Source organism: Pogoniulus pusillus, chromosome 24 (assembly GCF_015220805.1).
Source record: "Pogoniulus pusillus isolate bPogPus1 chromosome 24, bPogPus1.pri, whole genome shotgun sequence".
Lineage (NCBI taxonomy): Eukaryota > Metazoa > Chordata > Aves > Piciformes > Lybiidae > Pogoniulus > Pogoniulus pusillus.
Window position 1 is genome coordinate 19,235,548 of NC_087287.1, and position 14,166 is coordinate 19,249,713.

Below are 14,166 nucleotides of genomic sequence, written 5' to 3' on the forward strand. Positions count from 1 at the left end.
TAGCTGTTTGTTTGTTTTAATCTCCAGACTGTAAACTTTGATTTAACAAAGAACTACCTAGATCTGATCATAACCTACACAACTCTCATGATCCTGCTGTCTCGAATTGAAGAGAGAAAGGCTATCATTGGGCTCTACAACTATGCCCACGAAATGACACATGGAGCAAGGTAACAAAAGCTGTCCTCTAGGAAATGTGTATTGTACTACAGTGCTACTAACAGCTGCTTCTGAGAGGGAAATGTGTATTGTAGCACAGTGATACTAACAGCTGCTCCTGGGAGGGAAATGTGTATTGTACTACAGTGATGCTAACAGCTGCTTCTGAGAGGGAAATGTGTATTGTACTACAGTGATACTAACAGCTGCTCCTGAGAGGGAAATGTGTATTGTAGCACAGTGATACTAACAGCTGCTTCTGAGAGGGAAATGTGTATTGTAGTGCAGTGATACTAACAGCTGCTCCTGAGAGGGAAATGTGTATTGTACTACAGTGATACTAACAGCTGCTTCTGAGAGGGAAATGTGTATTGTACTACAGTGGTACTAACAGCTGCTTCTGAGAGGGAAATGTGTATTGTACTACAGTGATACTAACAGCTGCTCCTGAGAGGGAAATGCGTATTGTAGCACAGTGATACTAACAGCTGCTCCTGAGAGGGAAATGTGTATTGTACTACAGTGATACTAACAGCTGCTCCTGAGAGGGAAATGTGTATTGTAGTGCAGTGATACTAACAGCTGCTCCTGAGAGGGAAATGTGTATTGTAGTGCAGTGATACTAACAGCTGCTCCTGAGTGAATTGTTTGTTGTTGCCTTTAGTGACAGGGAATATCCACGCCTTGGCCAGATGATTGTGGATTATGAAAACCCTTTAAAGAAGATGATGGAGGAATTTGTACCTCACAGTAAAGTAAGTAACCTCTTTTTACAGGCACACAGTGACCTTGGTGAAGCAGAGAGGGGGGAAACTGTAAATGGAGAAGAGTTCTTTGTCAAAGGCTATTAGGTATAAAGTCTACAGGACATTTTACTCACAGTGTGTGTCTGAGGCTGGGGATGGACATAACAGAACCACTACAGGAATGCAAAGGCACATTTTTAAGGCCCTGTTTGTTTGGGTTGTTTTCACTAAGAATTAGAAATTGATTACAAATGAGTTCATAGAGGGCACAGAGAGTCTGCTCAGCAGGTTTGCTGCTGACACCAAGCTGGGAGGCTTGGCTGAGACAGCTGCAGGCTGTGCTGCCATCCAGAGAGACCTGAGAGCTGGGCACAGAGGAGCCAGATGAAGTTCAACAGGGACAAGTGCAGAGTCCTGCATCTGGGGAGCAATAACAAACTGCAGCAGTAGAGGCTGGGAGGTGACTGCTGGAGAGCAGCCCTGTGGAGAGGGCCCTGGGGGTGCTGGTGGAGAACATCCATGGCACAGCAATGTGCCCTGGGGGCCAAGAGGCCAATGGGATCTGGGGTGTGTTAGGAGCAGTGTGCCCAGCAGATCAAGGGAGGTTCTCCTCCCCCTCTGCTCTGCCCTGCTGAGATCCCATCTTGAGTACTGCCTTCAGGTTTGGGCTCCCCAGTTTCAGAGGGACAGGGATCTGCTGGAGAGGGTCCAGCAGAGGGCTGTGAGGATGATGAGGGGCCAGGAGGGCATGGCTGATGAGGGGAGGCTGAGGGCCCTGGGGCTGCTCAGTCTGGAGAAGAGAAGACTGAGAGGGGATTGGATAAATGTTCATAAGTATCTGAGGGCTGCCAGGAGGGGGGGGCAGGCTCTGCTCACTGCTGCCTGGGACAGGACAAGGAGCAATGGGTGCAAGCTGCAGCAAAAGAGGTTCCAGCTCAACACAAGGGGGAACTTCTTTCCTGTAAGGGTCCCAGAGCACTGGCACAGGCTGCCCAGAGAGGTTGTGGAGTCTCCTTCTCTGGAGCCTCTCAAGGCCTGTCTGGATGTGTTCCTGTGTGCTCTGTGTTAGATAGCATTGTCCTGCTCTGGCAGGGGGTTGGACTGGATGATCTCCTTGGGTCCCTTCCAACCCCTAACACACTATGAACCTGTGAATGGATTGGGCTGGAAGGGACCTTAAAAACCATCCAATTTCAACCCCCTTGGCACTGGCAGAGACACCTCCCACTAGACCAGATTGCCCCAGACCTTATCCAGCCTTACTCTGTTTGTTTTCACTAAGAGTTAGAAATTGATTACAAATCAGTTCATAGAATGTGTTGGGTTGGAAGTGACCTTAAAAACCATCCCATTTCAACCCCCTTGGCACTGGCAGAGACACCTCCCACTAGGCCAGATTGCTCAAGATCTTATCCAGCCTGGCTTTGAACACCTCCAGGGAGGGGGTGTGCACCACCTCCCTGGGCAACCTGTTAAAGTGTCTCACCACCCTCACTGCAAGCAATTTCTTCCTGATTCCAAGTCCAAATCTGCCTTCTTAAAGCTTCAGGTACTGGAAGGCTACTCTAAGATCTCCCTGGAGCCTTCTCTTCTCCAGGCTGAGCAGCCTCCACTCTTGCAGCCTGTCCCCATGGCCCAGGTTAGGGTGGATCCCTCCCCTGCTAAACTCACTAGAACAGGGGTTTTTGGAAAGTCAGGAGAAATGGAACTTGATTTCTTACAGTTTAAATGTAAGAGTATAAGGAGCAGAAACTACTACAGCAATAGAATAACCTTGAGGAGGATGGGGAAGGGGTCAAGCAGCAAAGCAGCAGCCAAAACAGCAGTGGGGGAAGATAGCAGCAGAAGCAACAAGGGGAAGGCCCAAGCTGTGCTTGCAGATGTAAAGCTCTTGATGCTCCATGGAAATGATATTAACTTGCTCATTGTTACCATTCTATGGCCTGTCCCACCAAGCTAGGAGCAGGTGTGGAGCTGTTGGAGGGTAGGAGAGCCCTGTAGAGGGACCTGGCCAGGCTGGATGGGTGGGCAGAGGCCACTGGGATGAGACAGAACAAGGCCAAGTGCAGGGTTCTGCACTTTGGCCACAACAACCCCAAGCAGCACTAGAGGCTGGGGCCAGAGTGGCTGAGAGCAGGCAGGCAGAGAGGGAGCTGGGGGTGCTGAGAGAGAGGAGCTGCAGATGAGGCAGCAGTGCCCAGGTGGGCAGCAGAGCCAATGGCATCCTGGGCTGGCTGAGGAGCAGTGTGGGCAGCAGGACAAGGGAGGTTCTTGTGCCCCTGTGCTCAACACTGCTCAGGCCACCCCTTGAGTGCTGTGTCCAGTTGTGGGCTCCTGAATTGCAGAGAGCTGTTGAGGTGCTGGAAGGTGTTGAGAGAAGGGCAGCAAGGCTGGGGAGGGGCCTGGGGCAGAGCCCTGTGAGGAGAGGCTGAGGGAGCTGGGGGTGTGCAGCCTGCAGCAGAGGAGGCTGAGGGCAGAGCTCATTGCTGCCTGCAGCTGCCTGCAGGGAGGCTGTAGCCAGGTGGGGTTGGGCTCTGCTGCCAGGCAGCCAGCAAGAGAAGAAGGGGAGAGAGTGTGAAGCTGTGGCAGGGCAGGTCTAGGCTGGCTGTGAGGAGGAAGTTGTTGTCAGAGAGAGTGATTGGCACTGGAATGGGCTGCCCAGGGAGGTGGTGGAGTGGCTGTGGCTGGAGGTGTTGCAGCCAAGCCTGGCTGGGGCACTTAGTGCCATGGTCTGGTTGGTTGGTTGGGGCTGGGTGCTGGGCTGGGCTGGCTGAGCTTGGAGCTCTCTTCCAGCCTGGCTGGTTCTATGATTCTCTGTTCACCTCTCCACTCAGAGCTTCCACTTCTAAGTTTGTGTGTTCCGAGTGGTTTCTGTGTCTGAGCTCAAAATCAGCTCAAACTGCCGCACCCTGCCGGGGAGGTTCCCCAGGCCTTCTTCATGGCCTCCTCTGGAGCCTCTCCAGGAACTGATTACAGTAATCCAGCAGTGGTGGCTTGAGAATAGCTCACAGGCTTGTAGGGTGTCCACCCCCCAGCCAGAGCCAAGGGAGGTTCTCCTTCCCCTCTGCTCTGCCATGCTGAGTTCTCATCTTGAGTGCTGCCTTCAGGTTTGGGTTCCCCAGTTTCAGAGGGACAGGGATCTGCTGGAGAGGGTCCAGTGGAGAGCTGTGAGGATGATGAGGGGACTGGAGCACTGCCTGATGAGGAGAGGCTGAGGGCCCTAGGGCTGCTCAGTCTGGAGAAGAGAAGACTGAGAGGGCATTTAATAAAGGTGTATAAACATCTGGGGGTCAGGGGAGGGAGACAGACTACTTCTGGTTTGGTTTTGAGCTTCAAATTCCTTGTGTTTCCCTGAAGGCAGTTTTTCTGCTGGTTCACTACTCTAGGTAAAAAGGTTTCCTCTTTTTAGTAACCTGAATGTGTTGGTTTTTTCCTTTGGCTTGTCCTCAATGGATGGAGAAATCATCACTGCCTCTTTCAAAATAGCTGCTTTCCTCAAAAGCTGACCTTGTCTGCTCTGCTCACTTGACTTGGCTATCTTAAATGAGCCCAATCCCTTCACTTGGCTATCTTAAATGAGCCCAATCCCTTCACTTGGCTCGCTTAAATGAGCCCAATCCCTTCACTTGGCTCGCTTAAATGAGCCCAATCCCTTCACTTGGCTCACTTAAATGAGCCCAATCCCTTCACTTGGCTCACTTAAATGAGCCCAATGCCTTCACTTGGCTCACTTAAATGTGCCCAATCCCTTCACTTGGCTCACTTAAATGAACCCAACTCCTTCAGCTTTCTCTGTGCAAATGCTTCTCAGCTCACATTCACAGCACCACAGAATCAGCAGGGTTAGAAGGGATCTTTCATCCAGTTCCAACCCCCCTGCCATGGGCAGGAACACTTCCCACTAGATCAGATTACCCAGACCCACATCCAGAGATGGCTCTTCCACCACCTGTCTTGTGGAGCTGGCTGCACTGCAGATCAGTGATGATTTATCTAGGCTGTATTTTGGTGTGAGAAAGCCTTGGAAAAGGCAACAGAAGTCTGGCCAAAATCAGTGCATCTCCTGTTTATCTCTTCCTCTCCATCCACTAGGATGGATACTCTGTTAAGGGAAACTCACTTTGTTCAATCAGTGCTGTCTGGTTCTTCTAAAGGGGTTATTTTCTACCTGCTTCCAAACTGACTGCCTTAACAAGTTGACTTTGCAGTCTTTGTCAGGAGTTTAAGTTCAATACTAAGTTATTGCCTGGAGTTTTTAAAGTCTGAGTGGTTCCTTTTGCCCTTATTTTTAAGTTGAGGTGCTGATTGTCTCTCTTTCTTCTCTAATCCTTGTGAGCTTTCCTTCTTAGTTACCTTAAGTCTTTAAAGCCCAGAGAGTTTTCACAGAATCAGACAATGTTAGAGGTTGGAAGGCACCTCCAGAGTCCAACCTCCCTGCCAAAAGCAGCATCACCCAGGGGAGCCCACACAGGAATGCACCCAGCTGGGCTCTGACAGGCTCCAGAGCAGGAGGCTCCACAGCCTCTCTGGGCAGCCTGCTCCAGGGCTCCTGCACCCTCACTGCAAAGAACTTTCTCCTCATGCTGAGATGAAACCTTCTCTGTTCCACTTTGTGTGCATTGCTCCTTGGCTCATTGCTGTGCACCACCCAAAAGAGCTTGGCCCCCTCCCCTTGTCCCCCACCCCTCAGCTACTGCTAGACACTGATCAGATCCCTCTCAGCCTTCTCCTCTCCAGCCTGAACAGCCCCAGGGCTCTCAGTCTCTCTGCACAGGGAGGTGCTCATGTCCCCTAATATTCCTTGTGACTCTGCATTGGACTCTCTCCATCAGATCTCTGTCTCTCCCTGGGGAGGCCCAAACTGGACACAGTATTCCAGGTGTGGTGTCCCCAAGGCAGAGTAGAGATGGAGAAGAGAAGAACCTCCTTAGCTCTGCTGGCCACACTTCTTCTTGATGCCTCCCAGGATGCCATTGAGCCACTTGGGCACATTGCTGCCCCATGAGAACTTTTGCAGCTACTTCTCCTAAGTGCTCTTAAGTGAAATAGTTTTGGCTACTTCTGCTTGGCTAAATCTGCAATCTCATTTGTGTTATAGTTTACTCTGCACAGTTCTTACCTTGTTCAGACTTACTTAGCTAAGGATCTCATTTGAAGTTAACCTTTTTTTTGCCTACACATTTGAGCAGAGATGCATCACTTGTCAGAATTACCTTTGTTTATCCTTCTCAGCTTAACAGTAGAGCAATCATTTCCCTTGCAATGTTTTGTGAAGCCTTCTTTCAGTCTGTCTTTTACTGTTCTGCTTAGTCTGTGCTAGTGGTTTAAATTGGGGTCAGGAATCATGGAATCAGCTGGGTTGGAAGAGAGCTCCAAGCTCAGCCAGCCCAACCTAGCACCCAGCCCTGCCCAACCAACCACACCATGGCACTAAGTGCCCCAGCCAGGCTTGGCTGCAACACCTCCAGCCACAGCCACTCCACCACCTCCCTGGGCAGCCCATTCCAATGCCAATCACTCTCTCTGACAACAACTTCCTCCTCACATCCAGCCCAGACCTGCCCTGGCACAGCTTGAGACTCTGTCCCCTTCTTCTCTTGCTGCAGAGCCCAACCCCACCTGGCTACAGCCTCCCTGCAGGCAGCTGCAGACAGCAATGAGCTCTGCCCTCAGCCTCCTCTGCTGCAGGCTGCACACCCCCTGCTCCCTCAGCCTCTCCTCAGGCACTGTGCTACAGAAACATGTACTCATGGAATCATAGAATCACAGAGTGGTCTGGCTTGGAAGGGACCTCTAGTATCCAGCTCTGGAGCCTTCAATATAGGAAGGACATAGACCTGCTGGAGCAGGTCTGGAGGAGAGCTTCCAAGATGCTCAGGGGGTTGGAGCACCTCTGCTAAAGGGACAGGCTGAGGGAGCTGGGGCTGTGCAGCTTGGAGAAGAGAAGGCTCTGGGGACACCTAATAGTGACCTTCCAGTACCTGAAGGAGGCCACAAGAAGGCTGCAGAGAGACTGCTTGCAGAGGTCTGCAGGGACAGGACGAGGGCAATGGCTGCAAACTGGAGCAGAGCAGATTGAGATTGTTATGAACAAATTCTGCACCTTGAGGGTAGTGCAACACTGCAACAGGTTGCCCAGGGAGGTGTTTGGGGCCCCATTCCTGGAGATCTTTGAGGTGAGGCTGGACAGGGCTGTGGGCAACCTGCTCTAGTTGAGGCTGTCCCTGCTGATTGCAGAGGGGCTTGGCCTGAATGACCTTTGAAGGTCCCTTCCTGCCCAGGTCGTTCTGGGATTCTATAGAACCACACTCCTGCAGATGTGATGAATCTGCTCTGAGGATGCATCTGCTCAAAGTAGTTATCATTTGCCAGCAGAGGGGGAAAGAAATATTAAATGAGGAACTGGAGAAGGGAATAACACAATAATTGAGTTGCTTGCATTGATAGTGGATAGAAGCAAACAACTTTGAGTTGTACGCAGCAGATTTGTTGTTTCTACTGACTTCTTTTTTTTCCATGGCCTCTCAGTCTGAACTTGGAAGTTTTATAACTAATTAGCAAGAAATAATAAAGTCAAACCCTCCTCCTTCTTTTTGTATTTCCCTTAGCCCAGAATAGTCTTTCTTATCATAGAGTCATAGAATGGTCAAGGTTGGAAGGGACCTCAAGAGTCAGCCAGCTCCAACCCCCTGACATAGGCAGGGACACCTCCCGCTAGAACAGGTTGCTCAAGGCCTCATCCAACCTGGCCATGATCACCTCCAGGGAGGTTGTGGAGGATCAAAGATCACATTGGGTGCTTCTGTGCTCCTCAACCTCCCTGGGCAGCCTGTGCCAGTGTCTCACCACCCTCACTGTAAAGAACTTCCTCCTAACATCTGGTCTAAATCTCCCCTCTGCCAGTTCAAACCCATTCCCCCTCGTCCTGTCATTACCAGACCTTGTCAGTAGTCCCTCCCCAGCCCTCCTGCAGCCCCCTTCACATCCTGCAAGGCCACTCCAAGGTCTCCTCCAAGCCTTCTCCTCTCCAGGCTGCACAGCCCCAACTCTCTCAGCCTGGCCTCACAGCAGAGCTGCTGCAGCCCTCTCAGCATCTTGGTGGCCTCCTCTGCACTGGCTCCAACACTTCCATGTCCTGCTTGTGCTGGGGGCTGCAGAACTGCCCCCAGGACTGCAGGTGGGGTGTGAGGAGAGCAGAGGCAAGGGGCAGAATCCCCTCCCTTGCCCTGTGCCCACACTGCTCTTGCTGCAGCCCAGCACAGGCTTGTGTCTGGGCTGCACTCACCCTGCAGGCTCCTGTGGAGCTTTGCATCAGCCCAGACCCCCAGGGCCTGTTCCTCAGGGCTGCTCTCAGCCATTCCCCACCCAGCCTGGAGCTGTGCTTGGGATTGCTTCTGTGAGAAGAACCTAGATGCAGTGGATGTGAACCTCAGGTTTGATTTCAGAACGGGTCTGGGGAAATGTTTTGATTGCTCTTAGCAGTGCTCCTGAGAAAACAGCACTGCTGCTATTATGGGGCTCTCATGCTTGCAGGGCAGGGTTCACAAACAGAGGTAAAGAACTTGGACTATTAATCCAAGGCTGAGCCTCGAGGATATCTTCAACCAAATCGTTGGTCTCCTGTTTAGTCTCTTTCAGATGCTCTGATTTCACTCCAGATGGTTTATCCTCGAAGAAACCTCTCAGCTGACCAGTGGAGGAATGCACAGCTCCTGAGCCTCATCAGTGCCCCGAGCACAATGCTTAATCCTGCACAGTCTGACACAGTATGGCCTTTTTGTTTCTATTCTGTGGTTAAAAATGAACCAGGAGTTTTTGGGAGACCCTATGGGCAGGTTTGATACCTTTTTAATGCAGCTTTGAATGAGAGGTGTAAATAAACCTGTTGGGAGAAGTGAACATTTCAGCAGGGGGGAGAAGTTTTCTCCCATGAATGAAAGGTTCTGTTGAAGGGGCCTCATGCCAGTGTTTGATGAACAAAAGATGAAGGGAAGCAACATGAACTTCTGCAGTGTACAGAGAGTCATAGAATCAGCTCTTTAAGGGCTACAAGGGACCTCAAGGATCATCCAGCTTCACCCCCACTGTCATGGGCAGGGGCACCTCACACCAGATCAGGTTGCTCACAGCCTCATCCAGCCTGGCCTTAAAACCTTCCAGGGCTGAGGCTTCCACCACCTCCCTGGGCAGCCTGTGCCAGTGTCTCACCACCCTCATGGGAAAGAACTTCTTCCTAACATCCAATCTCAATCTGCCCTCCTCTAGCTTGGATCCATTCCCAATGGTCCTATCACTACCTGACACCCTAACAAATCCTTCAGAAGCTTGCTTGTAGGCCCCTCGAGTTTTGTGTTCAGTTTTCAGCACCTCAACACAAGAGAGACATGGAAGTGCTGGAGCCAGTGCAGAGGAGGGCAAGGAAGCTGTGAAAGGCCTGGAGAATGAATTGGATGAAGAGAGACTGACACCCTAAGAAGTCCCTCAGCAGCTTTCTTGTAGCCCACTTCAGATACTGGAAGGCCACAATAAGGTCTTGGAGCCTTGGTGGGGGAGAAGTTTTCTCACTTGAATGAAAGTTTCTGTTGAGGAAGGCTCATGCCTTCATTTCCAGTATTTGATAATCAAAAGATGAAGGGAAGCAACATGAATACTGGAAGGCCACAGTAAGGTTTGCTCAGAGCCTTCTCTCCTCTAGCATGAGTGGCCCCAGCTCTTTCCCTGGCTCCAGCTCTCTCCTCCTGTCCTCATAGCAGAGCAGCCCCAGCCCTCTGATCATCCTTGTGGCCCTTCTCTGGACACCTTCCAGCAGATATCCTTAAATACAATGTTTGTTGAAATGAAATTGAAGTGAACTTCTTTCCTGTAAGGGTCCCAGAGCCCTGGCACAGGCTGCCCAGGGAAGTTGGGGAGTCTCCTTCTGTGGAGCCTCTCAAGGCCTGTCTGGATGTGTTCCTGTGTGCTCTGTGTTAGATAGCATTGTCCTGCTCTGGCAGGGGGTTGGACTGGATGATCTCCTTGGGTCCCTTCCAAGCCCTAACATCCTGTGAGCCTGTGAAATGTTCACTGTTTCATTCAAAGTATTGGAGAGCCTCTGGGGGCTCACATATTGTTCAAACCCTGCATTTAGAATCCTAGAATCAGTCAAGGTTGGAAGGGACCACGAGGAGCAGCCAGTGCCAACCCCCCTGCCATGCCCAGGGACAACCTACCCTAGAGCAGGCTGCACACAGCCTCAGCCAGCCTGGCCTCAAACACCTCCAGCCATGGGGCCTCAACCACCTCCCTGGGCAACCCAGTCCAGCCTCTCACCACTCTCCTGCTCAACAACTTCCTCCTCACCTCCAGCCTCACTCTCCCCACCTCCACCTTTGCTCCATTCCCCCCACTCCTGCCACTCCCTCACAGCCTCAAAAGTCCCTCCCCAGCTTTTTTGGAGCCCCCTTCAGATGCTGGCAGGCCACAAGAAGGTCCCCTGGGAGCCTCCTCTGCTCCAGCCTGCACAGCCCCAACTCTTTCAGTCTGTGCTCACAGCAGAGCTGCTACAGCCTCTGAGCATCCTCCTGGCCCTGCTCTGGACACTCTCCAGCATCTCCACATCCCTCTTGTCCCAGGGGCTACAGAGCTGGATGCAGTACTCCAGATGGGGTCTCATCAGAGCAGAACAGAAGGGCAGAATCCCCTCCCTGGCCCTGCTGGCCACACTGCTGCTGCTGCAGCTCAGGCTCTGGTTGCTCTCTGGGCTCCAGGTGCACACTGCTGAAAGGCTGGAACAGTGCCCTCTTAGGAATTAGCAGCAGCCTTCCATGACTCATCAGCATGTAAGGCTTCAGTTGTCATAGATTCACACTGGGTTGGAAGGGAACATCAAAGGTCATCTTGTCCAACCCCCTGCTGTGGTGAGCAGGGACACCTCCAACTAGATGAGGCTGCCCAGGGCCACATCGAGTCTGATCTTGAATATCTCCAGAAACAGGGCCTCAACCACAGCCCTGGGCAACCTGTTCCATGATTTCACCACTCAGTGTAAAGAGATTCTTCCTTATGTCCAGTCTGAGTTTAGCATGCTCCAGTTTAAAACCATCTCCCCTCATCCTATTGCTATAAGCCCTTCTAACCAGTCCCTCCCCAGCCCTCCTGTAGGTCTCATTTAGGTGCTGAAATGCAACTCTAAGATCTCCCCAGAGCCATCTCTTCTCCAGCCCCAATTCTTTCAACCTGTCTCTGTAGGAGAGGTTCTCCAGCCCATCTGATCATCTTTGTGGCCTTCCTCTGAACCTGCTCCAGTAGGTCCATGTCTGTCTTGTGTTTGAGGCCCCAGAACTGGCCACAGGTGAGGTCTCACCAGAACTAAGTGGCAGAATCACCTCTCTCAATGTGTTGTCCACACTCGTGGTGCAGTCCAGGATGGATGTTGAGGTGCTGGAAGGTGTTGAGAGAAGGGCAGCAAGGCTGGGGAGGGGCCTGGAGCAGAGCCCTGTGAGGAGAGGCTGAGGGAGCTGGGGGTGTGCAGCCTGCAGCAGAGGAGGCTGAGGGCAGAGCTCATTGCTGCCTGCAGCTGCCTGCAGGGAGGCTGTAGCCAGGTGGGGTTGGGCTCTGCTGCCAGGCAGCCAGCAGCAGAAGAAGGGGACAGAGTCTGAAGCTGTGCCAGGGCAGGTCTAGGCTGGCTGTGAGGAGGAAGTTGTTGTCAGAGAGAGTGATTGGCATTGGAATGGGCTGCCCAGGGAGGTGGTGGAGTGGCTGTGGCTGGAGGTGTTGCAGCCAAGCCTGGCTGGGGCACTTAGTGCTGGGTTTTAGTTAATTAGAAGGTGCTAGGTTGGGCTGGCTGAGCTTGGAGCTCTCTTCCAACCTGCTTGATTCTATGACTGCTGACTCATGAGCAGCTTCTCATCCACCAGCACCTGCAAGCCTCTTCAGAGCTGCTCTCAATTTCATCATCCCCCTGCAAAAGGCTTCTTCTGCAGTGTCTTTTATCTAACCAGTTTGCTACCCCTGGCTGTTTTATCCACAGATGCCTTGTGAATACCTCTCTCTGGATGCAATGGAGAAATGGATCATTTGTGAGTAAAACACTCTGAAACAGCTCCTGGTTGTGTGAAAATTAGTTAAGATCTGAAAGACTGTTGGGTTTTTCTGTCCTGCACAAAAGCTGTTGTACTCAGAGGAGGGTAGCACAGCTTCAGCTCTGCACTGAAGGTAGAACTCAACATGCCCTGCTGGAATGGAGCTTGGAGGGAGGGGGAGTTGGGAGTGTTCTCCTCAAGGAGTTCTAATGAAAATAGCTGAGTAGTATGAGCATGGAGGAAGTGGTGTGACAAAAATAGGCCAAAACCACCTCCACCAGAGCAGCACAGGTAATTGGCTTTGCTATTGAAATCATTATTATCCCCTCCCCCAGTCTGTTAATGACCTATCTGAGCTCTTCAGGAGGGAATGCTTTGTGTTCTGACTGTCCTTCTGTGCATCTGCTTTGTGACATGCCTCGATCTCAACTGCTGAAGTTGGATTTATTTTGTGCCATGGAATCCTGAACAGTGATGCTACAGCTTTGAACCTCTGGAAGCTTGCACTTCAGAGCAGCTCTTGCTTGGCTCTGTTTCGAGATGAAGTGTTCCACATTCACAAAGCTGCAGAGGACTTGTTTGTCAACATACGAGGGTAAGTTGTGCTCCTCTGGATCAAGAACTGACTGGATGGCAGAGCTCAGAGAGTGGTGGTGAATGGTGCCACATCCAGTTGGCAGCTGGCACTAGTGGTGTTCCCCAAGGATCAGTGCTGGGCCCAGTCCTGTTCAATATCTTTATTGATGACCTGGATGAGGGGATTGAGTCCAGCATCAGTGAGTTTGCAGATGACACCAAGCTGGGAGCAGGTGTGGAGCTGTTGGAAGGTAGGAGAGCCCTGCAGAGGGACCTGGCCAGGCTGGATGGGTGGGCAGAGGCCAGTGGGATGAGACTGAAGAAGGCCAAGTGCAGGGTTCTGCACTTTGGCCACAACAACCCCAAGCAGCACTACAGGCTGGGGACTGAGTGGCTGGAGAGCAGCCAGGAGGAAAGGGACCTGGGGGTGCTGGTAGATAGTAAGCTGAAGATGAGGCAGCAGTGTGCCCAGGTGGCCAAGAGAGCCAATGGCATCCTGGCCTGCATCAGGAGCAGTGTGGCCAGTAGGACAAGGGAGGTTATTCTTGCTCTGTACTCAGCACTGCTCAGGCCACACCTTGAGTGCTGTGTCCAGTTCTGGGCCCCTCAATTCAAGAGAGATGTTGAGGTGCTGGAAGGTGTCCAGAGAAGGGCAACAAAGCTGGTGAGGGGCCTGGAGCACAAATCCTATGAGGAGAGGTTGAGGGAGCTGGGCCTGTTTAGCCTGGAGAAGAGGAGGCTCAGGGGTGATCTTATTACTGTCTACAACTACCTGAAGGGGCATTGTAGCCAGGTGGGGGTTGTGCCAGGGTAGGTATAGGCTGGATGTTAGGAGGAATTTCTTCACAGAGAGTGATTGGCATTGGAATGGGCTGCCCAGGGAGGTGGTGGAGGCACCGTCCCTGGGGGTCTTCAAGCAAAGCCTGGATGAGGCACTTAGTGCCATGGTCTGGTTGACTGGCTAGGGCTGGGTGCTAGGTTGGACTGGGTGATCTTGGAGGTCTCTTCCAACCTGCTTGATTCTATGATTCTGTTTTTTTTCTTCTCCTTTCAGCAGAGCTGCTGAAATCTATCACTTCTTTAAGGCAGCTCTTCAGAAGATGTTACTTCTGCTTCACTAAATGGTGCTCAAGCATAGTCAGTGCACAAACATTCTTGCTTAGTGTCTTGACTCACGTAGGTGATGGATCAGAGAGTCTGCCCAGCGAGTTTGCTGATGATACCACACTGGCAGGCTGGGCTGGGACACCTGGAGGCTGTGCAGCCAGGCAGTGAGACTGGGGCAGGTTGAGAGCTGGGCAGAGAGGAACCTGTGAGGTTCAACAAGGATCAGAGCAGAGTCCTGCCCCTGGGAAGGGATAAACTGCACCAGTAGAGGTCTGGAGGTGATCTGCTGGAGAGCAGCCCCACGGAGGAGGCCCTGGCAGTGCTGGTGGGCAGCAAGTTCTGCATGGCACAGCAATGTGCCCTTGGGGCCAAGGAGGCCAATGGCATCCTGGGGGGCATCGGAAAGAGTGTACCCAGCAGATCCAGGGAGCTTCTCCTCCCTCTCCACTGTGCCCTGGTGAGGCCTCACCTTGAACACTGCATCCAGTTCTGGGCTCCCCAGTTCAGGAGGGACAGAG

At 52.1% G+C, this 14,166-nt stretch overlaps 1 protein-coding gene across 4 annotated transcripts in view; it reads left to right on the forward strand.

Annotated features, from left to right (window-relative positions):
* The window catches only part of NCKAP1 (NCK associated protein 1), a 125,635-nt gene that overhangs the window by 36,941 nt on the left and 74,528 nt on the right, over window positions 1-14,166 (forward strand). For all 4 annotated transcript variants that reach the window (XM_064163861.1, XM_064163862.1, XM_064163863.1 and 1 more), the window contains 5 exons: window positions 28-170; window positions 824-914; window positions 8,534-8,671; window positions 11,914-11,962; window positions 12,404-12,560. In XM_064163861.1, the coding sequence (XP_064019931.1) occupies window positions 28-170; window positions 824-914; window positions 8,534-8,671; window positions 11,914-11,962; window positions 12,404-12,560 (578 nt within the window). The remainder of the gene's footprint in view (window positions 1-27; window positions 171-823; window positions 915-8,533; window positions 8,672-11,913; window positions 11,963-12,403; window positions 12,561-14,166) is intronic.